The 26,001-nt window shown below is 36.1% G+C and overlaps 4 protein-coding genes and 2 non-coding genes across 7 annotated transcripts; 5 read left to right on the top strand and 1 right to left on the bottom strand.

Moving 5' to 3' along the window:
* Window positions 1–269: 269 nt before the first annotated feature.
* On the top strand, window positions 270–349 carry LOC129877997 (small nucleolar RNA R21). The gene has a single exon (XR_008763700.1). It is a non-coding gene; the product is annotated as a small nucleolar RNA R21 (small nucleolar RNA).
* Window positions 350–608: 259 nt separating this feature from the next.
* On the top strand, window positions 609–689 carry LOC129877992 (small nucleolar RNA R21). The gene has a single exon (XR_008763697.1). It is a non-coding gene; the product is annotated as a small nucleolar RNA R21 (small nucleolar RNA).
* Window positions 690–2,885: 2,196 nt separating this feature from the next.
* On the top strand, window positions 2,886–6,066 carry LOC129876313 (protein PLASTID MOVEMENT IMPAIRED 1). The gene has a single exon (XM_055951724.1). It carries the CDS (start codon window positions 3,082–3,084, stop codon window positions 5,746–5,748), a length of 2,667 nt encoding a protein of 888 aa, XP_055807699.1. The 5' UTR covers window positions 2,886–3,081; the 3' UTR covers window positions 5,749–6,066.
* Window positions 6,067–7,326: 1,260 nt separating this feature from the next.
* Window positions 7,327–10,968, top strand: LOC129875975 (probable serine/threonine-protein kinase PBL23). The gene is made up of 5 exons (XM_055951241.1): window positions 7,327–7,582; window positions 8,376–8,557; window positions 8,844–9,033; window positions 9,332–9,723; window positions 10,459–10,968. Exons 1-5 carry the CDS (start codon window positions 7,426–7,428, stop codon window positions 10,753–10,755), a joined length of 1,218 nt encoding a protein of 405 aa, XP_055807216.1. The 5' UTR covers window positions 7,327–7,425; the 3' UTR covers window positions 10,756–10,968.
* On the bottom strand, window positions 10,956–18,826 carry LOC129875974 (microtubule-associated protein TORTIFOLIA1-like). Its single transcript, XM_055951240.1, has 7 exons — window positions 17,877–18,826; window positions 15,344–15,535; window positions 14,722–14,824; window positions 14,587–14,640; window positions 14,047–14,492; window positions 13,087–13,968; window positions 10,956–11,546 (listed from the first exon to the last, which is right to left on the bottom strand). The coding sequence occupies exons 1-7, from the start codon at window positions 18,591–18,593 to the stop codon at window positions 11,349–11,351; spliced, it is 2,592 nt and encodes an 863-aa protein (XP_055807215.1). The 5' UTR covers window positions 18,594–18,826; the 3' UTR covers window positions 10,956–11,348.
* Window positions 18,827–20,117: 1,291 nt separating this feature from the next.
* LOC129877073 (uncharacterized) lies at window positions 20,118–23,788 on the top strand. 2 transcript variants are annotated; one of them, XM_055952550.1, is made up of 2 exons: window positions 20,118–20,537; window positions 22,460–23,788. In XM_055952550.1, exon 2 carries the CDS (start codon window positions 22,508–22,510, stop codon window positions 23,006–23,008), a length of 501 nt encoding a protein of 166 aa, XP_055808525.1. In that variant the 5' UTR covers window positions 20,118–20,537; window positions 22,460–22,507; the 3' UTR covers window positions 23,009–23,788. The 2 variants fall into 2 exon arrangements, with proteins under 2 accessions (XP_055808525.1, XP_055808527.1); XM_055952552.1 differs by lacking the exon at window positions 20,118–20,537 and adding an exon at window positions 20,601–21,627.
* The last annotated feature ends 2,213 nt before the right edge of the window (window positions 23,789–26,001 follow it).

Genomic DNA, 26,001 nt, shown 5'->3' with positions numbered 1-26,001 from the left:
CTGATTTGCATGTGGAATGGCACTTGATGTTACGTTAAAAAAAATTGCTGAAAAAATGGGGTATTTTTCGTGTTAGGTGTTATTCTTCTCTGAGTACTAATGTTTTCTTAGTCAGTAATATGCAATCTGCTTCTCCATAAATAATAGTTTTGAAAATTTAAGGTTGTGGACCGAAGCCAATTAATGAAATTATATTGCGACAGGTGATTAAAAAAATTATTGATAGCTGTGATATGTTATTATGTGTCTGGTTTTTCAGATGTTTCTTGAATTCCTGTGATGAACTAGCTGAATAATTTAAAAGTAGTGGCCTGATGACCATTGATGAAAAGCTTTGTTCTGAGGGTTTTTCTTGTTTACTTATTATTAAGTGGTAAAAAGTAGTTTTTGCGTTAGTTTACCACAAATGTAGTATCAGTTTGCATGTACAATGGCACTCAACATTACGTTTAAACCAGTTTTTTGCCCAAAAATGTGGTGTCATTTTTCTTGTTAGGCATCATCCTTCTGGAGTACTAGTCAATAATATGCTGATTTACCTCGTCTTAGAATATTGTTTATAACTGTGATGTGTGTTATAATGTGTCTTGTTTTTTCAGAAGTATTTGAATCCCTGTGATGAAGTTAGCTGAATAATTTAAAAGTAGTGGCCTGATGACCATTGATGAAAAGCTTTACTCTGAGGGATTTCTTGTTTCTTTATTTTGTTTCTTCTACTTCACAAAGGGATTTGATACTAGTAAAAACTAGTTTTTGTTTTAGTTACATTTGTTGATTTTCTTGAAACCGTTTTCTATTAGAAACAACCTCTCTACCTCCTAACGTAGGGGTAAGATTTGCGTACACTCTACCTTCCCATATCCCACTTATGTGATTACATTGGGTATGTTTTGTTGTTGTTGTAGTTACAGTTGTGTCGACTTGCATGAACAATGACACTCAGATGTTACTTTTAAACTATTTTTAAGTTTTTATTGCTTAAAAATGGTGTGTTTTTTCTTGTTAGGCATCCTTCTGGATTACTATTGTTTTTTTAGATAGTAAGTAATATGGTAATTTACTCATCTTTAAATATTTTTCTATTATTTATACATATGATGTTTATTGAGTTGATGTATGAGATTTATTGTGAAACTTAAACTTTCAACTGTCAATTGTGTAGTACTATATTCTAGTTTTATTAGTTGGATGTGGTGAATAGATACTGTCAAAGGTACTTATTCAGATCCTTTCTTTGTTTGATATACTTGTCTCTCCTGTGTTAGATTGTGTGGAGTCCCCCCAAAAAAAGAGTACATGTTATGATTGTTCTTGACATTGTTTGTTGCTTTGTTTTTTTTAGTTGTCATCCACGTCAAGGGTCCAAGGAACAATAACATATACTCGGTGACTTCCCATGAGTGCTGTTTGGGGAAGGTAGAATGTTTGTTGATGTTATATATTTTATTGGGTTTTCCTTTTGGTGTTGGGAGGTCCTGCATTAGAGTTTTGATTAAATTTGGATTGCGCATTGCATAACTCATTTGGGGTGGCACTCCCAATATAATTATATCTATATCCAGGACTTGAATTCGAGACTTCTGATTAAGGATGAAACAATTATACAATTACACCACAACTCATGTTGATGATGTTACTTCTATATTTATAGATTGATTTCGATAGACCCTAGGTTCAAAAGATAAGAGTCCAAGAAATATAGCACAAAATATATGAAGGCAAAGACCGAACTAGATATGTACAAAACTCAAAAAGCTCTGATCGTATCTAGTAAAATATAATTTCTCAATACGTAAAAATATATATGAAAAATCATGGCTGGAAAGGTTAGAATAGCAAAAATCATTGGAATTTTGATTTCGTACCTTGAAAAAAATTGTTTTGTTATTAATAGATTAGAAAGGGCGGAAAGAATAACTGAATGAAAGTCAATCAATTAGTTCGTCAAATTTCATTTATTCAACTACCACAATTAAATGGGGTATACTGTTCGTCGACGTAAAAACAAAAATTCCGTTTATTTGTATCAAAGCTTTGAGGGTCAAAACAAAAATTTCGTTTATTTGTATCAAACTTTTGAGGGTCAAATTCAAGGCTTACTTTAATTATTATTCAATAGATAATAAAAGTTTTAGTTTCGACTCATTGGGATGGCCACAGGAAAAGAAAAAATCGTTGTTTATACATTTCTAGGATAAACTCCTTGATTTGGCTTGGAGGTAAACGAAACAGGGTTTAAACATTTTATATTGACATTACTTAGATTGTTTAAATTACATAAATATTTATGACTTATTTTAGAATTTAAATCGTAAATTTGAAAAGTCTTCAGGCAAATAATATCACATATATTGAGATGATCTAGTTAAGTTTATGGGTTCTAGATCAATTTATGCTTAGTCAAATAATATCACATAAATTGAGATGATCAAGTTACGTTTACGGATTTTAGATCTCAAGCAGGTAGAGGCAAATTCATAATTTTAAGACAACAACTTATTGGTTTCAAACTAGTTTTATAATGGGACAACCATGATATTTATATCAATCTATTATGAGTCTCTACCTCGAGAATTAGGCAGACCTCATACAATAATTGTCCTAGCTCGGAACTTGCTATCTTTTTGCCTAACAGGCAAGATTTTATGAACATAACAGAAGGTAAATATGTGTACGAAGCTAGTGAATTCTATCGGACCCCGTAACTACATGTAGTTTGGCCCCTACTTGAGGTGGGGTGGGTGGGTAGGGCATAGATATAGAGACAAACGTTCTTGCCTTATCCATCACATACAAAGCTCATGCAAATACCTGGTTCACAAAGCACCAAGTAATCTATCCCTACAGAATTTTCCAGTCCTCAAATGCCTACATCAATCTTCTCACCTAACTTAAAACTCATATCTCTTCCAAAATTTCTAACCAATCAATCATTTTAGTACATTGCAAAATCTTTCCAAAAAGATTACAAATTAAAAAAAAAAAACTTCTTTTCTTCTTTTGTGAATTTCAAAGCACATAATTCACTCTGGTTGATCAATCAAGAAACGTTGTTATCTGTTGTATCATACGCTTCTTGTAATGGCGGATTACACAACAAGTAGAAGGAATTCCAATACACAATTATTGCAAGAACTCGAAGCACTTAGCGAAACTCTCTATCAACCACCATCACACACTACAACAACCCGAAGAACCGCCTCCCTAGTCTTGCCTCGAGATTCGATCCCTCCAATCGAGTCCCTAACCGGTGGTGCTAAAAAAAATGACGACACTGACAGTGGCGTTGTCAATCCTAAACCGAGGTCCAGGAGGATGTCGTTATCCCCTTGGCGTTCTCGGCCTAAGCTGGACATCCAGAGTGAGGACAATATAACACAACAAAACACCAACACCATTACAAGTAACGCGAAGTTCGTTAAGAAATTGGATAGCAAGAGTGCTGATTCGAACTCCGAGAAGAAAGGCTTGTGGAATTGGAAACCAATTCGCGCTCTTGCTCACATTGGTAAGCAAAAGTTGAGTTGTTTATTCTCAGTTGAAGTCGTGACCGTTCAGGGACTACCTGCGTCCATGAACGGTCTACGACTATCTGTTTGTGTAAGAAAAAAAGAAACTAAAGATGGAGCAGTACAAACTATGCCATCTAGAGTTTCACAAGGAGCTGCAGATTTTGAAGAAACACTTTTTATCAGGTGTCATGTTTATTATACATCCGCGATGGGTACTACTAGCAGCAGTAGTAGTAGTACTGGAGGGGCTCGATTTAAATTCGAGCCCCGTCCATTTTCCATTTTCGTCTTTGCAGTTGATGCAGAGGAACTTGATTTTGGGAAAAACATGGTTGATTTGAGTGAAATGATTGAGGAGTCAATCCAAAAGAGTTTTGAAGGAAACCGGATACGCCAATGGGATACGAGTTATACTCTTTCAGGGAAGGCAAAAGGAGGAGAGTTGGTACTCAAATTGGGATTTCAGATCATGGAGAAAGATGGTGGAGTTGGGATATATAGTCAGGCTGAAGGAGGAACGAAAAACACGAAGAGTTACTCGTCTTCATTTGCTAGAAAGCAGTCGAAAACGTCTTTTAGTGTCCCGAGTCCAAGAATGTCTAGTTTAAGTTCAGCTAATTGGACACCTTCACAAACAGGAACAACAGCAAATCTTCAAGGGATTGATGAGCTTAATCTAGATGACGATGAGCCTGTTAAGAAGGAGCCAGAGTCGAAAGCAGAGGATCTTGATCTTCCTGATTTCGATATAGTGGATAAAGGAATTGAAATTCAAGATAAAGGAGTTGAAAGTCATGATAAAGATGAAGCAACAAAAGAGGTACGAGAGGAGGAAGAAGGAGATGATGGATCAGAAGGAAATTCTGATAAAAGATCGGTATCATCAAGCCATGAGGTTGTCAAGGAAGTCGTGCATGATCAAATGCATTTGACAAGATTATCAGCACTTGATTCCATTGCTCAACAAATAAAAGCACTTGAATCAATGTTTAAAGACGAAAATCAAGTCAAGACGGAGGAGGATGACTCTGAATCCCAAAGGTTGGATGCGGATGAGGAAACCGTGACAAGGGAGTTCCTCCAAATGCTCGAAGATCCAGACGTTAATCAGCTCAAGACAGATAATCAAGAAACCCCCACGTTGAAGTTGCACGGAGGAGGAGGAAATGAAGACAATGAAAAGAGAGAATCGGGCATATTTATACCTGATCTTGCTAAGGGGTTGGGATGTGTTGTTCAAACAAGAAATGGCGGTTTTTTGGCAGCTATGAATCCTCTTAATACCGTTGTTTTGAGAAAAGACATACCAAAACTTGCAATGCAGATGTCAAAACCATTTGTCCTTCCATCAATTCCGTCGTCTATGAATGGATTCGAGTTGTTCCAGAAGATGGCAGCTGTTGGACTAGAGGAATTTACGTCCAAGATCATATCGATGATGCCAATGGAAGAACTCATTGGCAAAACAGCGGAGCAGATAGCGTTTGAAGGCATTGCTTCAGCAATTATTCAAGGGAGGAACAAAGAAGGAGGGGCCAGCTCAACCGCTGCTGAGACAGTTGCAGCAGTGAAATCAATGGCAACAGCAATGAACTCAAGCCGGAACGAGAGGATCTCTACAGGGATATGGAACATCAGTGACAAACCATTGACAGTGGATGAGATTCTTGTGTTCACACTGCAGAAAATGGAGGCAATGACAATCGAAGCATTGAAAATTCAGGCAGATATCCCAGAAGAAGAGGCTCCTTTCGACGTTTCTGCTATCAAGAAAGATGATGATGGTCATCCGTTGGACTCTGCAGTCCCACTCGAAGACTGGACGAAAGATAACAAAAGTGATAGTATAATGATCTCGGTTGTGGTTCAACTGAGGGATCCGTTGAGACAATTCGAGGCAGTTGGAGGACCTATGATAGCACTGGTTCAAGCTGCTCCTATGGATGAGGAAACTAACAACTTTGATGATGAGGAAAAGAAGTTTAAAATCGCGTGTCTAGCTATTGGAGGATTGAAAGTCAGGAGCGGAGGGAGGAAGAACGCGTGGGACACAGAAAAGCAGAAATTGACAGCAATGCAGTGGCTAGTAGCTTATGGACTATGTAAAATGGGGAAAAAAGTAAAGAAAACTTCACCACTAAAAGGCCAAGATAAGCTATGGAGCATATCATCGCGTGTAATGGCTGATATGTGGCTGAAATCGATAAGAAATCCCAATATCAAGTTCATCATGTAGACAGACAGCAGCAAGGGTGGTGTACATCGTTTTTTCGTCATTCTTTCCACATTCCAAAGATATAAGCAACAAAAAAAGGGGGGGAAATTATATAATGTTTTGCATTTGTTCATGGTTGTGTAGACTCTATTCCATTTCTAGTATAGGAAAATATTGAAATGCTGCATCAGCTTTCTTATACAACTAGACGGGAGAGCACAGCCCGTGCTATGCACAGGGCGTGTGCTCGACATCATAGTTTGTATTTTATTTTTTTTCACGATTGTAAATGAGATTAATTGTGTCTTTTCTATGAGTAATAATAATGACTGTCAATTTGTAATTTGTACTGAAGACGTGGCAACATATATAAACACATATGCCAAAGTTAGTTTATAGACAGACTACATAAATATACACATTTTCAAATTAGGTCATATAGGCATTCCACATATCAAAAACAAAATTCACACAAAAAAATAACAGTAGTAATAGTAAAACTGCGCGAGGCTGTTTTCACAGATCAACAAATAGTTCTTGCTCTATGCAGTGGAAGGATAACGAGTCGGTGCTTACCAAGTCCAGTAACGCCTGATGGGCTGCTCCAAATAAACGTCCATCTTAATAGAAAAACGAAAAATAAAAAAAAACAGTAAAACTCTATCAATAGTTAATGCAGAGAAATGTTTGAAAGAAGAAAATACTGCAAGATTCTGTGTTTGAAACAACAAAAATATCCTTTGAGTGATCTGATAATGTGAAAGTCTTTATATTAATGGTACATATAACTTAAACTCTTGTTCCTAATACTCGGTATCCGTAAAGCAGTATTGTTAGAATTTAAATCACCAGAAATACTGAAATGTGTCATATTTTTTTGGACAAACTAAAAAGAAAAGTGTGTGACGTAACACGCGACAAAGGGAGTAGTTATACATGTTTTGAGTCAAAACTAATCAATTGAAGGAAGTACACATCAATTCTTTGTGAAAATGCATATGTAGATGTCTAATTACATAACATGCTCTAATGACTAAGGGATTCATATTGTTCAATGGAAAAGTCTCGGGTTTGAATCGTAAGAATGAAAATATTTCCTAATAGGGAATAGGGAATGTGTCCTCCTTCCTACACGAAACGAATCAAAAATTAGTCAAGATAGTGCGTGCCGGATACCAGATGTATATATATATAAAAAAAACTCATAGAAAATTATTTATTTTCAAAGAAATATTTTTCTGGCAAGTGTAATAATCTCCAATGAAGGAATAAAATGTATTTGGTACATTCCTTTCATACCAAACAAATTGTTGTGTCTCAAGGGCAAGGAAACAAAACAAACATTTTTGCCAACAGAAAAAGAAAAAAAAAAACACAAAAAAAAATTGATTCCCTGGAAGACCAGAAACTGGTTCTTTCTGGGATCAAAGGGGTTTCATTTTTTTAAATAAAAATCTTCATGTGGATTATCAATTTTGTTGATGTCTTCCTATTGATGTCCTATCTTGAAATTTTCATTATTAAATTCTGCAACAATAAGGATATATTTGGACAAATCCCGAAGAACATTAACCCCAGGAAGATGAATATTGTGGTGTTCTGACAACGGCTGATCAAACAAGAACTTCATGATCGAAATCAGCTAACAATTTTTTTTTTGAAAAAATACATTCTTGATGATTGCTGTGAATATTAGGTATGACATTGGGTAGCAAGAAGAAAATGAAGATGAATTGTTTTAGATGTTGTGTTTCAAAGGAGGAAAGCTTTCATAAAAAGACTTTGAAAAAGAGCAATCAAGAACATAAAAACAACAAATCTCTATCTTCCTTTGATAATCTTTCTATTAGAACTGGTAATTTTTTTCTTTCCTTTTTGTTTCATCTATTGTTGTTTTGTAACTTCGTTGGAATGGCATTGTCTTTAAATTGTTACAATTTTGCCTTTCTGTATTTGAATTCTAACATGATTTGTGTGACATCAAATGTAAATAAATCACATTAATGCATGTGTTTGAAAAACTATGTTTTGTGTGAGCTTAACTATGGTAAAGGGTTGCGATAGATTGGTAGCCAGTATAAAAGTAGTTAAACTACCATATGAAATGCTCGCGTTGGAAGTTCATCGAAAAGGGTTGTCATAGGTTAACAACCAGCATAAAAATAGTTGAACTTGTGTTGGAAGTTCATTGAAAAGTGTTGCGATAGGTTGACAGCTAGCATAAAATCAGTCGAACCAACATATGAAATGCTTGTGTTGGAAGTTCATTGAATAAGGTTACGATAGATTAACAACCAACACAAAAATAGTCGAAACAACAATATGAAATGCTTGTGTTTGGAAGTTCATTGAAGAAGGTTGTGATATGTTAGCAGCCAACATAAAAATAGTTGAACCACAATATGAAATGCTTTTGTTGAAAGTTCATCGAAAAACTGATGTTTTTGATAGGTTGACAGCCAACATAAAAATAGTCGAACCACCATATGAAATGCTTGTGTTGGGAGCTCATTGAATAACTTTTCTTGGTATTGTCATAACTAAAACCAATTAATTTCCAAAGGGACCTAAGTTTTCTCCAGCTTTCACATGATAAACATTGTTGTAATTCATATTTTACAAATCAAGATTGTAAACCTGGTGTGCAGATAGCAGCAGAAGGAAGTACATAGCAGAAGAAATAGCAAAACTTGGAAAAGGCAAAATTTCTGCAGAAATCTTCTCGTACCTGGAGTTGAAGATTGCCACTCAAAACTTCAACAACGATCGATTGCTTGGTGAAGGTGGCTTTGGAAGAGTGTACAAGGGCCACATTGAAAGCAAGAATCTAGTACTTTCCTGTCATTTTTGTTTATCTTTCTCCTCTCTTCACTATTATATATACAGTCAAACCTCTCTATAATGACGTCGTTTGTCACTTTTTGGCTACTATAGTGAAATGATGTTACATATACAGAACATATAACATGAAAAATCGGCTACAAAAGTAAACTTGACCATTATAGTGAATGTTGTGATAGAGAGGTCTCACAATACTACTTGTTTCAAACGCCGAGTCAAAATGCTTTGTGGTGACTAAAGGTTTAACTTCTTCATCTTTTATTGTTCTGATTTAGGATGTTGCTGTGAAGCAGCATGACAGGAATGGTTTCCAAGGAACTCGAGAGTTTCTTGTGGAGGTTCTCATATTGAGTCTTCTTCATCACCCTAATCTTGTCAATTTGGTTGGATATTGTTCAGATGGTGACCAAAGAATTTTAGTATATGAATACATGCCAAATGGTTCACTAGAAGACCACCTTCTTGGTAATGTATTAATATGTCTTTACAAATCTTGAAAATATGTGTCCATGAAGTAGTTGACATCTATGTTGCTCGGACTCTTAAGAAATGTCGACAGGTGCATGTTGGATCCTCCAAAGGCAGTTCATTTTTGGAGAATCCGAGTAACATAGATTTACATTGTTAAATCATTATCTTAAAGCACATATTTGAGCATTGAGAATAACAATGCCACTAACATGAGGCTGAACTTTATAATGTCAGTGTATAGAAGTTAGACGTTTTGATTAATGACCGACTATATAATCTCCTTGTTTGGCAGAACTTGGTCCAGATAGAAAACCACTTGATTGGGATACAAGGATGAAAATTGCAGAAGGAGCAGCAAAAGGACTTGAATACTTGCATGAAAAAGCTAATCCTCCAGTGATTTACCGTGATTTTAAAGCATCTAACATACTTTTAGATGAGAACTTCAATCCAAAGCTCTCTGATTTTGGACTTGCCAAGTTATGTCCAACTGGTGATAACAGTCATGTGTCCACAAGGGTCATGGGAACCTATGGTTATTGTGCACCAGAGTATGCTTCCACAGGACAATTGACCACGAAATCCGACGTTTATAGCTTTGGAGTTGTATTTTTGGAGATGATCACAGGAAGAAGAGTCGTTGACACCTCAAAACCAAGTGAAGAACAGAATCTTGTTCAGTGGGTAAGTTAATAGAACTCAATGTCATTAATAAAATGCTTAAGCACTGAGTTTCCACTTCTTTTTCACTATTATGAACCATGCCAAACTTATATCCACTAAAAAAAAGTAGCATGGTGCACAGAACTCTTGCAGCATAATACATAGACACCTTAACTTGGTTTAAGTTGGCCCCGTAAGCACCCCAGCTTTAAGAATGCTCATCTAGAATGCACCCCCTTAAAGGTGTGCATTTTCAAAGTTAAGGTGTTCGCGAGATGCACCTGTGTCAAGTTAAAGTGTCTAGATGGTCACAATGAAAGCTGGGGGTTCAACAACCAGCGGAGGCCAAGTTAAAGTATCTATCTTTGTATTATGTCGAAATCATGTTTTGCGAAGAAGGCCCGAACCACATTAGGTTTATCTTGCAGCCTTATCTAATGCTTCTACAAGAGACCATTCCCACGGATAAGCATATGACCTCCTTGTCACATAGTAGCAACTCTGACCTCAGAGGTAGATCCTTAATTTATAGTTAACGAGTTCAAGAGTCTACGAATTCTAAATTAATAATTTGCACATATTAAATGTATTTCTTCAAACAAATACAAAGTCTACGCCAAAAATATTAGGTTTAACCAAACCCGTAGCTGGAATGGATAGTATACACATATTTATTTTTTCGGTGACCTGATAATCTTAGAAAAAGGCCTAGTATCAGTGTATGAATGTTAAACTCTTATACAAATTGCTTGACAGGCACAACCATTGTTCAGAAACAAGAAAAAGTTTCACTTAATGGTGGATCCATTGTTGGAAGGGAACTATCCAAGGAAGGGACTGTATCAAGCACTAGCAATTGCAGCAATGTGCCTACAAAATGAAGCCAGTGTTCGTCCGTTGATCAGTGATGTAGTCTCTGCTTTGGCGTTTCTAGCAGGGAACAAGAAAAAGGAGAAGGGCGAGGACGAGGAGGAAACTGCAGACACTCCAAAAACCCCATTGCAAAGTAATACAGATAACATTGGAACTAATGAAGCTAGTGTTGATACATAACAAAACTGAAGCCTTCTAAGCATAATCAACACTTTTTTCTTGTGAAGTTTCTGCAGATTTTGTACAGCGGGTCAAAAAGTTTAGAAGGCTAATGTATATACAATGCATATAGATGACCAAAATCATGTAGCTTTTCAAGTTTATTCAAAGATAGTACATGACTAAAGTTCAATCTATCAATGTTAAATGGACAACTTACCTATATATGAAAAATATAAGTCTTATTTAATGGACCACTTCACTATTGAGCTGCGAGAACAATTCGCAATTAGGAGTAGAATATCAGCACAATTGTGATTTGCAAGCGAAACAGACTTGCCATGTATACGAATTCGAAGAATAAAGCATTGACAAAATTTACATAAAATCTCAAAATATCAAGCAATGCAAAAATGATTGCAAACTTTACTAGTAAACTGGGAAAAGAGTTTCTTCCAAGTAAATTGAGCAAGCCCCTGAGAAAATTCACTACACTAACTTCATACAGTGGGTGAATGACTGGGAAAAGAATTGCTTCCAAGTAAATTGTGCTTGGCCCGGAGAAAATTCACGAGACACTAACTTCATGTAACGGGAGAATTAGTAGCACACAACTACTTCTCCAGCTCTTGCAGATCAATATCCCACGCAGATGCCAACTGCAACAACAGTTGCTCCGGTGTTGCACCTTCCCAATCCTCAGGCATGTCTACTGATGATGAAATTTCATTCAAATTTAACAGCAGCTCTTTTTTTACTTCCATAGGAAGGTCCACTACCTCAGGTCCATTTTCTATGACGATTTCTAGCAACTGAAATTACAATAGGAAGAAAAAGGACATTATATAGTCAGTATAAAAACTTAAATGCAATATATATCAAGCTAGAGCTTAAGTGGTTCGCACTTCATAGATGCCACAGAGGAGTTCAACACAGATTATGAGGTGGGTGGGTTGCTTGTGCGTGTGTGAGAGAAAGAGAGAGAGAAGAAGAAGAAGAAGTAGAAATAATGTGGGAAATAATTAAACGTATAGCCTGCTCTATTATAGAAAACAGTAGTTTTCTGGAAATAGTTGTTTTCTTTTCTGGAAGAAAACATATAATCAGGAAATTGTTTCTTTGAAAATAAAATAAATTGCAATCAAAAGGCTCTTCCGAGAACAATTCTTCCAGCACAAACAAAAGATATTCTTTCAATACCCTAACCAAACACATTTTTTTTCAAAAAACAAACTAAAAGCAGAACGGTTGGGCAGTCCAGACACGACCTACCTAATTGGAGAAACATCATTTAAAAGACTAAGTGGATGATAGAAGGTTTAGCTTTAGATTTTTAGTAGTCAATGAAGTGGGTTGAAAGTTATGAGGTCTTATGTTCAAATCTCAATAAAGACAAAAACACTAGGTGATTTCTTTCCATCTGTCCTAGACTGGGTGGACAAGGTTATATCCCGCGGAATTAGTCAAGGTGCGCGAAAGTTGACCCGGACACCACGATTACTTGAAGTGCTATGTAATCTGCATCCCCCTTCCCAGGCAAAACTCAACTCGTCAGACTGCTTGTGCGGGGTAAGAGGAGATTGAGGTACTAGTTGTTTTCTCAAGGAATAATACATAAACAGACACTCAAACTTGGTCTCTGGCAATCTAGACACTTCAACTTGGTCTCAACCGGCAACTAAACTCTCCAACTCATCCTTAGTGTGTCTCATGGACACCCGGCGTTGACGTGACACATAAATTTTGGAGGTGTCTAAATCATTTTGTAAATTGGAGTGTTCAATTGACACATTGAAGACCAATTGAGGTGCTTAGATGTGCACATTCAAAATTGGAGTGTTTAGTTGCCAGTTGAGGCCAAGTTAAAGTATCTATCTATGTATAATGCCTTTTCTCAATGGTTCCACAAGGTAGCAGCAGGTTCCAAACAAAATATAAATGTTAATGCATGCAATTGATATAGTATTCCTCATATATCTCCATAACTGTTAGACAAGAACAAACAGCATGACATATCTACCCTTAGATTTAGTTCCTTCAGTCATGACACATTAATAGCTCTTGGAAGAATTAGAAAGGCAGTGCAGCAATATGTCCAAAATGTTTCTACCTCAAACCAACAAAAGGATACCAATCAATATAGGTTATTAGGCAAGATAATCATGCTAAATGTGTCTCAGAGGAGCTCCATGATGTCTACTCTCTTACCCTAAAAGAACAACTAAAACTACATGAAAATTTTTAGTAATCATCAGCAGAGACTTTCTACTTTCACAACTTACTCTGGGAGAAGAATACTATATTAACATAAAGTCAAAAAAGCTGCTACCAGGGCATTAGAGACTTTTGTACCTGTTGGACCCAAGATAAACAGATGTCTGTCAGGTTTGGCTCCAGAAGAAACTGGGCAACAGCATGCAAAGCCTCACTTGCCACCTCATTTGAGAGTTGATCAATCACTGGGCCTGATCTATCCATCAGCTTCACAAGGAAGAAATCATCTCCAGTAGACAAAACTTCAGAAAAAGCTGAATCCATATCACCCACAGAAAATGCATCCATTGCATTGGTCCAGGAAGTCCAAACTGGATCACGCTCTTGCATATTATTTTCATCTGCTAGCGCTTCAGCCTCTAATTCTGGAATAGCTACTCTAGTACCTCGAGCAGTTCCATTGTCGTCACCAGCCACACGGATCGCCTCCAAGGTTGCTTCATCCTTTGAAGCTTGCCAGATACTTCTGGCAGAAGGTCCCTCGCCAAACCTAACAGGTCCTGCTCCTTTGGCCCATCCCCTCCTGGTGCCTACCTGATCTATCTCGTTTTCTAGTTTAGATGACCTAGCATCCATGGGACCACCACCTGTACCTCTCCTAGATCCTGATTGCCCATTTTTACCATATGAATGGAAGTCCCAAGCATCAGGATTATCAGATCTACGTGGTGGGCTCCTTCCCCTCATTCCCGATGAGTTACCATCCGATGGTACAAACCTCTCTCCAAATGGTATGCTCCCTTCACTACCTCTACCTAGCTTGGTACTAGAGTAATCATGGAAGCCATTATACTTCCCAATAGGCCTATTAAGAGATTCATCAAATCTCGCAGTAAAAGTACCACCTCTTCGACCTGCTGAAAGGGATAAATCACGTGCCATATCTTCAACGACTCTTTCGAGGCCACGTACTCTGTTCTCGAGAGCCACCATGCTACCATGAGATCCACCCATGAAATCCTGCAATTTGGGAGAACTGTCGATAGAGAAGTAGTTAATGAAACCATTTTTTGAAAAAAACAAATTAATTAGTCAAACCTGCAACATAGTCGTCAGATGAGCCTGTTGTCTCTCCAGAAGTAACAATTGTCTTTGAATAGCAAGCCAGTTACCTTTGTTAGCCACAAACCCCTCAGGTGGACCAGCATTTTTGGCAAAACCAGCACGGTAACTGGATTGTTCCCTCTGATTCAAATCTCCCTCATCAACAGTATCATGTTCTCTGCCACTTACCCCAGAGGTTTGACTCTCCGTGTTACTATACCTAGCATCAAACTGGCTTTTCCTCATTATTCTCTGTCCTGTTTCTGCCTTGTCTGGCTCAGACTCTACTTCAGTTGGTGCATTCGATGCATTAAGACATTGGCGAGGGACAACCACTTCCACAGGCAAATCACTTGAACTCCTTTCTTCAAGTTTCTGAAAGAATTCTGGGTTCAATTTTCTGTCTGATAAAGCAGGACCTCTCTTCTTTAATATGCCCACTGTTTATCAGAAAAATTCTTATCCTTAGTTTTGGAAAGAGATCATTTGAAAAAGTTTAAGATGAATCCTATACCAAAGTCTCATTCCACTCACCAGCATTTCGGAGGTCCTTTTCTGACGATCCGGCAGATTCAGAAGATTCGCCATCTGAAAGCATATTCCCATTAAAGCAGGAAAGAAATCCTTAGATCTAAAGCAGCATATAAAATTTCATGCTTCCCCGCTTACCAAGGCATGAAGCTTTCTGATCATCTATGGCTCCATCTTCTTTCCCAGCAATTTTCTTCCAGTGCTGCAAAGCTTCCAACATACTATCTCTCACAGGTTTTATCTGAAAAACCCAAATACATTTTAGATTTGCAAGAACAAAATTACCTCCAATGACAAACAAATAGCATATATTGCTGAGTTGAATGTAGCCACAAAATTAACATTTAGCATATCATTGTCATCTGTTTGCAAACTTCAAGTTCAAGGATATGGATAAATCTTATCTCGTCCATGTTTTCATTTTGGTTCATCAGAATGCAGTTTATATTTTTTAGATTCAAGTTTGGGGATGCTCCATGATAATCGTGTCAACAGAAGTGTTATTATTGCATTACACGACATAAATAAGGTACAATCATTTACAGATCATCCACCAATTTTAGCACTTCCTACTTTTGCCTTCAGTACTATACTTATGCCAGATCTAAATCATTCCAACTCTCTCTTAAGGGAAACATTGACTAGGCATGGTCTCATTACTGTTGACCAAGCTTTTACCAAACTAGGATTATAGTTACCCCTCAAACTAATCTAAGAAACTACCCTAACACTACATTACATAATTACTACAGGAAGGTACCTTGTCAAACCGAGAAGCTTCAAGCATGGTTAAAGTGGAAGTGGCTCCCCCTGCTACCAAGTTGCTTGAATTCAACGCCAGGGCGCTTAATGTGTCAGCTGCAGCCTTACGAGTTGCCCAGTCTGTATTGCTGAGGCATTCGTGAATGGTCTGCAATAAAGGTTCCAAATTTTGCGGTGCTATGGCCCCTACCTGCAATAATATGATATCTGCAAGCTTTAAATATCACACAACCACTTTAAAGATGACACTTAAGTTTCCATTATATGTGATGCCAAATATTATGCACAAGAAGAAAGAAAAATTCAAAGATGTGCATTATCTCAAAGCGTAGTTCATGTACTAATATGATTTTGCCAATATTGGGATAAGGACAGTAAATCTAATATAAAAAGATGAGTCCTCAGCCACGACCATAAGCAACCAAAAGTCATCACCGAAGAATAATTTACAAGTATCCAAACATCTATCAAAAATAAAAGAAATACAGATATGTCAGGTAAAACTAGACCTCATGCCTATAAACTATAAAGAAAAGGTATAACCAGACTACACTCTTAAGAAAATGCATTTTTTTTCTTCTATACGTATGCTTAACAAAATATCTTTAGTAAAAACAAACATATTCCTAATCTTTCTCCAATCAGTCTACATGGAATACTAGTGACCCACTTAACCATGCTCAAACTATGGTATAATACTACAATTTGATATAATTTATACCTTGTTCATACCACAAAAACTTTTGAATTTACCATTTGTACTTCTTTTAGATATGCAGAATGCGAGATCCTCACTGTTCACAGATCTTGAGAGTTGACACCTTAACATTATATTCACTTTCTAAGGTAACTAAACAGTCTCTCTCTTCACTTTGGAGACTCAAGTATTCTAGAATGGCCCTAGAGATTATGCATCAAGAGCTTTGGAATAGCCTAGAGTTCACGAGTAGAGACGACCTTGTTTTGGTGGGATGAATAAACCAGTATTTGAACATAACTTGATCGGATTGATCCATGCATCAGCGGAACATTTCTTTTCTTGATTGATAAACCATCAGTGGAGTGTTTAAATTTATTCCTTAAGAATTTCACAAATTTGGGCCTTCTATTTATTTTCACACCATCATATTAATTTAGGGGTATATTTTATGGAACTACGGAACATTCTTCCTCTCAAAGTCAGACTTCAAATCCTTCGTTCCGCTTCACTAAAAATCCTAGAAAGCACCGCCCTTTCCAAAAGTACCACTTAACTAACATCAAAAACAAATGTTTCTCCCTGCATTTTTGCCTTTTTAGACCCAATTCAGCTCTCTAGTTACTTCAGATCTATCTATACTCACATTTAAACCTGATCATCACCTACATGTTCAAATTATGCTAATTGCATTTCATAATTGAATGCACTCCTCAAGATACATGCAGCTTGGGGGACGACTAAATCCACTAATAATCATTTTGTTGTGAAACAAGGCCAGAGAGGTATAAGTGCTTTGAGAAGCTAGAAAGATGCAGAAATGCTATCTTAATTATGCAGAATACGTATAGCAGGTTACTGTATGTAACAACTGACTAGTTGCTGCTCCCTTGAAAAAAGAGGCATTTGACATCAAATGATAATGACAGGAAACAATTCCAGAAGCACAGAATATTCAAGCAGACACATTAGACATTGCAATCATCATTTCCACATGGAGCACTACATGCACACTACATTGTAAATGTCATACAACCTTTAAGTCCTTCACCAGACTCCAGTTTGGCTTTCATTTTTTCCTCCCAAAAAGCCTATAGTCAATCCCTCAATATTGTACATAAGGCAAAGATAGGTAATGATATTTGATTCTCATTTTGTAGCTAAACATCATTAAGAAAAATTAGTGTTTTATTCACTTTGAGAGTTGAAAAAAACATACAACAAATAAGTACTTTCTCCATCCAAATTTATGTGGCACCGTTTGACTAGCATGGAGTTTAAGAAAGAAAGAAAAAATTTTGAAACATGTGGTCCTACACAAGCCTTAAACATTTATGTGGCATCTCATCAAGGATCAAATGCAAATTTTAAAGTTAAATTGTTCCTAAACATAGAAAGATGACATTCTGTTTTCAATAGACTAAAAAATGGAAGTGTGCCCAATACTGGGACATCTTAAAGCAAGCAAGTTTTTAGTCTCTGTGAATCCCCTAGCCTAAATGTATTAAATTGTTGGAGATAGAATACTTCTATTTGTTTGTTTCAGGTCTGCAACACACAGCCTCGCGTGCAAGCTGATGCTTTTGGACCAAACATGCCAAAATATTTTATTGTTCCGCAGCATTGAGATTTCATAGGTGAATTACACGAGCTATCTCATACAAAGTTTAAGCCTTTAGATATGGGACACTTCTATTTATCTATTACTCTATATTTGGCCTGCAACACCAACACAAAAGGTTTACTTCTAATATGAAGAGTACAACACTACATTTCAAAAATGAATAAACATGTAGACTAATGTTAAGGTAAACAATTAGCTGAATTGAAGAACCTGTGATAAGCTTGAAACAACAGGTAACAGAGAAGCCTTTGCCATGAAATTTGGATTGTTAAGGTACTTGCAGATCCTTGGACATAGCTTTTGAAAAGCCAATACAGGTGGGTCCGAAGCACATTCCACCATTTTAGCCATACACAAAGCAGCACCACTCTGAACCGTCTTGCTATTCTCATTCATTGCCTCAAACAATGGCTTCACAAACAAAGCAACCACAGACCCAATCCCTCCACTTTCACCTTCACCCTTCAAGTATAGCGACGACAACGAGCCAATCGCATCGCGACACGCGTCCCTAACACCCGAATCCGAATCCTTCAGCCTTTTAACAATGTTCCCAATAATTTTCGTCAAATGGGTCGCCGCAGAATCGCCGTGCGAAGCACATACTGTAGGGAGAAGACGAAGGGTTTCTTTCTTAACAGCGGGTTTTGGGTCATTTGTGGCGTCGTAGAGACAGTTAAGGAGCATTGAAACGCCGTCATTTGAGAGGGTTTGGATGATTTTCTCGAGGTCTTCAACAGCGATCTGATGGGTATCTCTGTCTGATAGCTTAGAGATAGATGTAAGGATTCTTTGCTTCAGCTCAATCATGGCTAAATGGGTTGAAAGTGATGACGACGAAGATGATGACCTTGAAGGTGGTGCGGATGATGACGATTGATTTGTGGGTTTTGAAGACTTTGAAGATTTGGGTACTTGAGAAGCCATTTGAACCTGAATCTTGTGAGAAATTATAGGATTTTTTCACAATGTGAGTTGATTTTGGAGGTCACTGAGGAGGCATAGTGGAAGAAGAAGAAGATTTTGGGTTACTGAAAAAGGAAGCAACAAATTACAGAGCAGATTGAAAAAATTTGAAAGGAAAAGGAGATCTGCTCTGAGTGAACACTGGTAGGGGTGGGGGTGCGGAGGGGGGCGGGGGCGTTGTGGAGCCAAAATTTTTACGGGTTTGGTTCAATTATTTACAAGGAAAAACAAACATCTCTATAACAGTAGCATCGTCATTTGATCCGATGAAAAAAAATCTTATTTATTGAGTATAATAGAAAACATGAGATTATTAGTCAAGAAAAATAACAAATCAAACTTCTATATAATAGCATATTTATTTTGATATTTCTCATCTATTATAGTATTGTTATTATGAGAGAGTGCGCCTACACGAAATATCATTATCCATAATATCAGATAGAGAATCATGGTCACACGACTATTAATAAATAAAAAGTGCCTCAAGTCTTTCATCCACCAAGAACATTTCTTCTCTAAAAGCTTAAAATTTCATATTGTAAGGTGATTTTACTACATAAAAAAAATAAAAAATAAATCTTGAAAATAATCGACTCAAGCTCATCATAATCTCCTTTTTTTAATTTCTTCAAAGTAAAATTTGAAAAAGATAAAATGTAAGCAGATGTTACAACACAAAATAGGGCCTAAAGTGCAAGTGACCCATTTATGGCCTAATTAATGACCTAGGCCGAAGCCCATTTCTAAGCCCAAAGTTAAGCACTTTGAGTCACCTGTTTATTGCGGCTCAAGTGCATAAATAGCCATTTTTGATGACTCAAATTTGAGTAATAGCCTAAATTTATAAAAAATAAAATAAAAATTAACCACCTCATAATCATCTTCATACATGATTTGAAATTGAAATCACTAAAGAGTCAAGTCAAATCTGAGTTGAATTAAAATGATTTTCCTTCCATGGAGGATCTTTATAACACTAACAGAGCATCAAAGAGAATTAAAATGAGCACTACATAAATGAAGATGGTCAAAATATCAACATAATTTAACGTCAGTTTTTTACGAAAAATTTTCATTTTTACAAATATCAAAATACCATTTTTCGTTTATTCGAGGATAAGAAATCTCGCCTCCACAATTCGAATACTCCTTACATTTTCAAATTGCCAAACAAAAATACAAAAAAAAAAAGAAAAAAAGAAGTCATCTTCAAGAAAAATCCCAGAAGCTAGGGAGACGGTAGAGTATAGACAAACATTGCTACTACCTCACGGAGGTAGAAAAATTATTTTCGAAAGATCTTTGATTCAAGTAAATTGAGGAACAAATAAGATAAAGACAATGACAATAAAAATAATACAAAAATCAAAATATCAAAACAAAATCGACAATAATACTAATATAATGACAATAACAAATATCAATCACTCTAAACAGAACAATAGTACAATATCTACTAACTTTCAACCTAAATAGGTGTTCTCAATAATCCAAACCTAAATCATATCATGTCTTTATGACCTTTACTGAATACTTATTCAACAACCAAGAAATGAATAAAATAAGAAGCAGAAAAATCAAAGGGGAGCTTAACCACTTCTCAGATGTGACATGTCTCCTTTAAAATCTTCTTCTATTGAACATAGAGATTGATGCTTCATCTAGCACAACATACCTTGAAATTGACACAAAATTTTGAAAATTTGAGAGCTTCTGTGAAGACTTAATATTTATTATCCTGTTTGTTTGTTTTAAGCTGATGATGGCATGATCGGTTTTGCATCTTTCTTGCTGCTTTCTTCTTCTACTCTCTATCCTTCTTGTGGGGTTTGTTTTGACAAATCTTTCTTTGTGACCCATTTCTCATAACACTTTTAAGAGCTCAATTTGTTACTTCTCCTGGTAAATTTTGACTCATAAACTTTGTTTATCACCAATCTTTTTCATAGTTTATTTGTTGGGTTCATTCAGTTTAGATCTGTCTATTCATTTGACTTTATAAAGTTTCAATCGTTATGTGTTTTATTTCCAATTTTGGGTTACTCTTATAATCTTGAATGCTATTTGGGATATGGTTCTTTACATTGCTTTGATGTTATCTACAGTTTTTTTTGTTTGTTTGTCACTTGGTGTCCTGTTTATTAAATTCGGATTCGTATGGAGAAGCCATGGTGGAGGGAGGTAATAGAAATGTTTCCGTAGTCGGGGTCGAATCCGAGGCCTCTATTCTTGTGGGGGTTTGTTTGACAAATCTTTCTTTGTGACCCATTTCTCACAATATTGGGGTTCCTGAGTTTAGTGCATTGTGGTCACTAAGTTCAGATGCCGAGTTAGGATTTTGTGTTTGTGAGTTTCGGATTCTAGAAAAGCATTTTATTGGGTTCTTGATTAATTATTTATACATATTAAGTGAAAACATAAATACAAGGTTTGAGCCAAAACTATTAGGTTCTACCGAACTCGCAAGCAAAGTTGTAGCTGCCTCAGTTGAATCTCTCTATTCATTTGACCTTGGAAAGTTCCAATTTTTCTATGTTTTTTATTTTTTCAAATTTGGGTTCCTCTTATGATCTTGATACTATTTGGAATATGGATCTTTACAGTGCTCGTAATCTTGTTAAGAACTTTGTTATCACTAATTTTTTTTCATGGTTTCTTGTTGCGGTTCTCGAGTTATTCTTTGAGATTTTAAGTTTAGTGCATTGTGGTCACTCAGTTTAGAGCTGTCTATTCGTTTGACTTTATAAAATTTCAAATTCATGTTTTTTTTCCTTCCAATTTTGGGCTCTTATAATCTTGATTATGATTTGGGATATGCTGCCTTGGCGTTATCTATAGTTGACAACCTACCACCAAAGATTGTGGTAGAGTGGTAAGTACTCATCCATTCTTAATCAAAAGTCTAGGTATCGAGTTGCTTTTGTAAGGATTGCTTTACTCCCAAAGTGAGACTTTCCGACATGAATCCAGATTAGATGGGCCCCAAAAGCAGGTACCAAATACCGGGTGGAAAAGCAAAGAAAAAAGTTGATAACTTTCTTCATGGGTCTTCTAGCTCTAATGGGCTAATTTTTCCTATTCAATTTGTTATCAATTGATCTACTACATTTTGCTCTAGTTCTGTTTGCTAGAAATTTTTGAAAACACATGATTATTTTTACTAAACTTCACACTTCTTGGTAATTCTGCGTTTAATTTGGTAATCGTGTTGGATCTTTTTTCCTTTGAGCTACATATAATATATCTGAACTGCAAATATAAGCAAAGATAACTCAACTCCTCTGCCTGTCTAAGTAGACGCTGTACTTGCCTAGTAATGAATCCATTTTGCCTCTCCCTTTCTGTTGTCATTTTGAGAAATTGCGATGAGCTCGCCAACATTTTAGTACAACTTGCAGGGTAGTGAAAGTTATGTTTCCGTATTTATGGTTTCCAGATCACTATTATGTCGAAGTTGTATTTTGTATCTGCCCTCCAATGACTATCTGTTAATAGTTATTACCTATGTTGCTCCGATTCTGCATAAATACCGCTAAGCGCGTGTTGGATTCTCCAAAACTAGTGTAATTTTGGAGGATCCGACACGGGTGTGGTAGCATTTTTGGAGAGTCCAAGCAACATAGATTATTACTGCTCGCCTATTCGTTGCAGATACTACGGCTCTCCGAGTGTGTGTTTGATCTTAATAACATTAAGATATTGGCTTTTTTCTAAGAAGCAAATTGAAGTTTATGCTAACCGTGATTTCGTGGCAATCTTGGCTTTGTAGCTCATCCCGTCATACAAACTTATTTATTCATGCTGTGATTGCTACTTCCTTGCAGGGTCTAACTAAACATCTGCTGGATCAATCCAAGAAAATTTGAAAAATCATGGTTCAAACGTTAGAAGCCACCAAAGTCGGTGGAGGTTCGATTAAAGTAGGAACTACCGGTAAAGTTAGTGCCTTGATGTCAAGAGAATTAGATTCCAAGAAACTGTCTTCTCAGACACCAACATCATCTAGGAATAAATCTCCTACTGTTTGTGGTTTCATTGCTGGTAGCGCGACAAGTCCAAAGAGAATGAAGCCGAGAACATCAAGTGATGAAGCAAGCAGCAGTGGAACAACATCTAAGCATAACAATAAAAGCCCCGAATCGTTAAGGAAGACGAAGCACAACAGCATAAAAACGCATCAAATTCCAATACTAGAATCAGAAAACATTTCAGTAGATGGAACTCCTATTAGCAAGAAACCTGACAGAAAGGGACCTTACATGGTGGAAATCGTCGATGTAAAATGCAGAAGTATGGACAGAACTTGGGCTACCCCTATAAAAAATAGCCTAAAGAAGCTCCGTTTCACAAAGCTATCTGACAGCTCGGTCTAAGCTATGTTGCTCAGACTCTCCAAAAATGCACTACTTTTGAAGAATCCGGCACGAACCAAGCAACACTTTTGAAGAGTCCAAGCAACATAGGGTCTAGGTACACAACAAGCTTCAAACATCAGCCTTTAGATTCCTGTAAGTGAATCTTGAAATACCAGCTGGTTGATTACATTCTACAACTTCTACCATTGAACACATGCTAGGCATCATCAACTTACTAGTCCTTCTTTTCTTGTTGGGATTCGCGACCAATGATCCAAGCCTCGGTCTGCTAGTAGAAGCCACATCCAAAACTTGACGTGGCTTGTGAGCTATGCTACTCAGACTCCTCAAAAATGTCGACTGGTTTTGCATGTCAGATACTCCAAAAGTAGTGGGCAGCATTTTTATAGAGTTCGAGCAACATACCTTGTGAGTGTGGTTGTGATGGTTTCGTTGTAGCTTATTGAAGTACTCGATTTCTCGTAACACGAGGGATCCGACGGTTCCTCTGCTGCCTATCTCAACAAGAGAATTATTTGCAGCAATCTTCTCAACTTTATACTCATATCTTTGCATTATATGAGGGAAAATTATAGTATGAAGTTGAAAAGAAGTATTTGTTTTGATGAGAATTGGTTGTTTTGGTTATAAAGTGAAAACTATAGGCTTGAATGAAGATAGGGAGGCCCTATGATCACCTTATTCATGTGCTTGCAGTTAAAAAATAGACTTTAAATTTGCTCAACTTCTAACTACTTGTGCATTCATTTATGTGTTGTTTTTCAACTTTGAATAGGATGGTGATGAGTTTGTCCTTTTAACCTTTTGTTTGATAAGTTATGTTTTTGCTGTTGATCCTAACATCCTCTAACCAGCGGTAGAGTCGAAATTTTCACTAAAGAGTCAAACTATAAAAAAGTAAAGGCACGAAAAAGCCAATAAAATTTTCACTAAAGAGTCAAATTATAAAAAAGTAAAAGCACGATAAAACCAATGTTATCTTTTGTTTGAAAAGTTGTGTTTTTGCGGTTGAACCAATAACATCCTATAACCAGTAGCGGAATATAAGGAGTCTCAAAATACACTTGAGTTATACAGTGTAATTAATACAATTTTCCATAGGCATATGTGTAGGCATTAAACTGCCTATGGCTTTAGCCCTTTAATAGTACAACTTGATCTAATTATCAACAGTGGCAAATGAGCTGTGTTTTCTGGGCCACAATCATGTGTATCTAAAACAAATTCTAGAGGTTCAATTGCTCTCATTACTTTTGAGTCGAATTATATATATATTTATATTTATTTTGAATCGATTGACACTAAATTTTGAATTCTTTGAAAATATTTATTTATCAACTTTTCTAGAGTGACAAGGGAGATGAAAAGTACTAGATGGTATTTTAAACTTTATACTTTAAACTTTAGTATTAAAGAAATTTAATCTTGAAATTAATAATTGTAATTTATTGTTTTTTTTATAATTTATTGATTATATTGAGGTGATCATGTAAATATGAAAGAGTTCTTTAGTGGGGTCGCGAGTGAATTCAGAATTGCACCACTCTTATCCTTTTATTGAGAGAACAATAAAATATAAATTGTGGAGTAATTATTTCTCCATTTTATTTTCTATCATTCATTTTGGACTAATTATTTCTCCATATAAACATACTTTAGATTTATATTTTTTTTTTTTGGTAAATAGCTTTGAAGATATTTCGGTTAACTTATATTGGCACCATTTTTATCAAATACACTAACTGTTTATTATCAGTTTCAACACTAGCGAGATTAACACTAATAAAGAGAGCAGCAAGCAAACAATGATCATCAGGAGATCCACAAATTTAAAATTCATATAGAAGGAAAGATTGATCCTCTCCTCCATTTTCTTGCAATGCTATATGCCTATCTAAGTTGGTGAAGGCTTTTGTAATCTTAGATTCGTGACATTGTTCGTTTAAATTCGTTGACTCTATATTCATCGAAAGTCGGTAACCTTTGTTACTATCAATATTTGGTACTTTCTCGATAGCTTAATGTTCACTGAAAGTCTTTATTCAACTTCTATCAATTAAATTTTTTTTCATTCGGTATTTGATAGTTATATTGAAGCTCAACTAATTTAAATTCACACTGTGTTAGAGCCCATTCAGCAAAAGCATTCTCTACTGAAGATTTTTTCTTATCAAAATTTAAAATCGAAACTTCTAATTAAAAAAAAAAACATCTTCATCCGTTGCACCATTTCCTTTTGACGGTGCTTTCAATCTGCTTTCAATCAGTTAACCTACTTCTGACTTTTGACAATTACACTTATTAGAGTTATTAAATTGTCATTACTCATCCTGGCTGATAAATGCTACACAATATCATCCACCAATTGCTTGAGCAACCTATTTATTAGTTAGTTTTACGTAACGTTAATTGTCATTTGTCAATTTATCAATAAAATATTTCTTTATTGAACGTATAACTCACAATTTTTTTTGACTTTTCTTAAAAAAGAAAATTTATTATAACTATAAACACCAACAAATACTTTATTATTAAACTATAAAGTGTTTATGCCGATCATATCTCATAATTCTTCTCCACGAAATAGGAGTAAACTACTATTTCATCTGTTTCAATTTCTTTGATTCATTTTTCTTTTTAATTCGTTTAAAAAAGAACGATTCATTACCACAAAATTAAATGACATTTTTTTATGGCAAGGAAAACCCACAGTCGCTACCCTTTGGATGCGCACAGGGTAAAACCTCCGCTCATATTCTATAGCTCGCAAACCACACAAAAAAGTTAACCCGAACTAGACAAGCTTGGTGCGACGAGCTCGATCCAGAAGGCAAACCCTTGCTAGCTACCTCCAACATGAAAATCTCAACCCCAAACCACTGGCCATCCCAAAGGGTAAAAATTAAATGACATTTTGATAGATTTAACATATCATTAATTTAAGATTATAAGATTCAAAAGTCTTATTTATTTTTGTTAAAATTTGCGTC

This window comes from Solanum dulcamara, chromosome 12 (assembly GCF_947179165.1).
Source record: "Solanum dulcamara chromosome 12, daSolDulc1.2, whole genome shotgun sequence".
NCBI lineage: Eukaryota > Viridiplantae > Streptophyta > Magnoliopsida > Solanales > Solanaceae > Solanum > Solanum dulcamara.
The sequence above is the reverse complement of the archived record's forward strand: the minus strand, read 5'-3'. Positions and strand labels throughout refer to the sequence as shown.

Coding starts and splice junctions, on each gene's coding strand:
- LOC129875975 (XM_055951241.1), top strand. CDS start 7,426: ATGACATTGGGTAGCAAGAAGAAAATGAAGATGAATTGTTTTAGATGT. Junction 8,558..8,843: donor ACATTGAAAGCAAGAATCTA/GTACTTTCCTGT, acceptor GTTCTGATTTAG/GATGTTGCTGTGAAGCAGCA. Junction 9,724..10,458: donor AACAGAATCTTGTTCAGTGG/GTAAGTTAATAG, acceptor ATTGCTTGACAG/GCACAACCATTGTTCAGAAA.
- LOC129877073 (XM_055952550.1), top strand. CDS start 22,508: ATGGTTCAAACGTTAGAAGCCACCAAAGTCGGTGGAGGTTCGATTAAA.
- LOC129875974 (XM_055951240.1), bottom strand. CDS start 18,593: ATGGCTTCTCAAGTACCCAAATCTTCAAAGTCTTCAAAACCCACAAAT. Junction 14,493..14,586: donor AAAGGACCTCCGAAATGCTG/GTGAGTGGAATG, acceptor TCTGATAAACAG/TGGGCATATTAAAGAAGAGA. Junction 11,547..13,086: donor GTTTATCTTGGGTCCAACAG/GTACAAAAGTCT, acceptor TTGTAATTTCAG/TTGCTAGAAATCGTCATAGA.
- LOC129876313 (XM_055951724.1), top strand. CDS start 3,082: ATGGCGGATTACACAACAAGTAGAAGGAATTCCAATACACAATTATTG.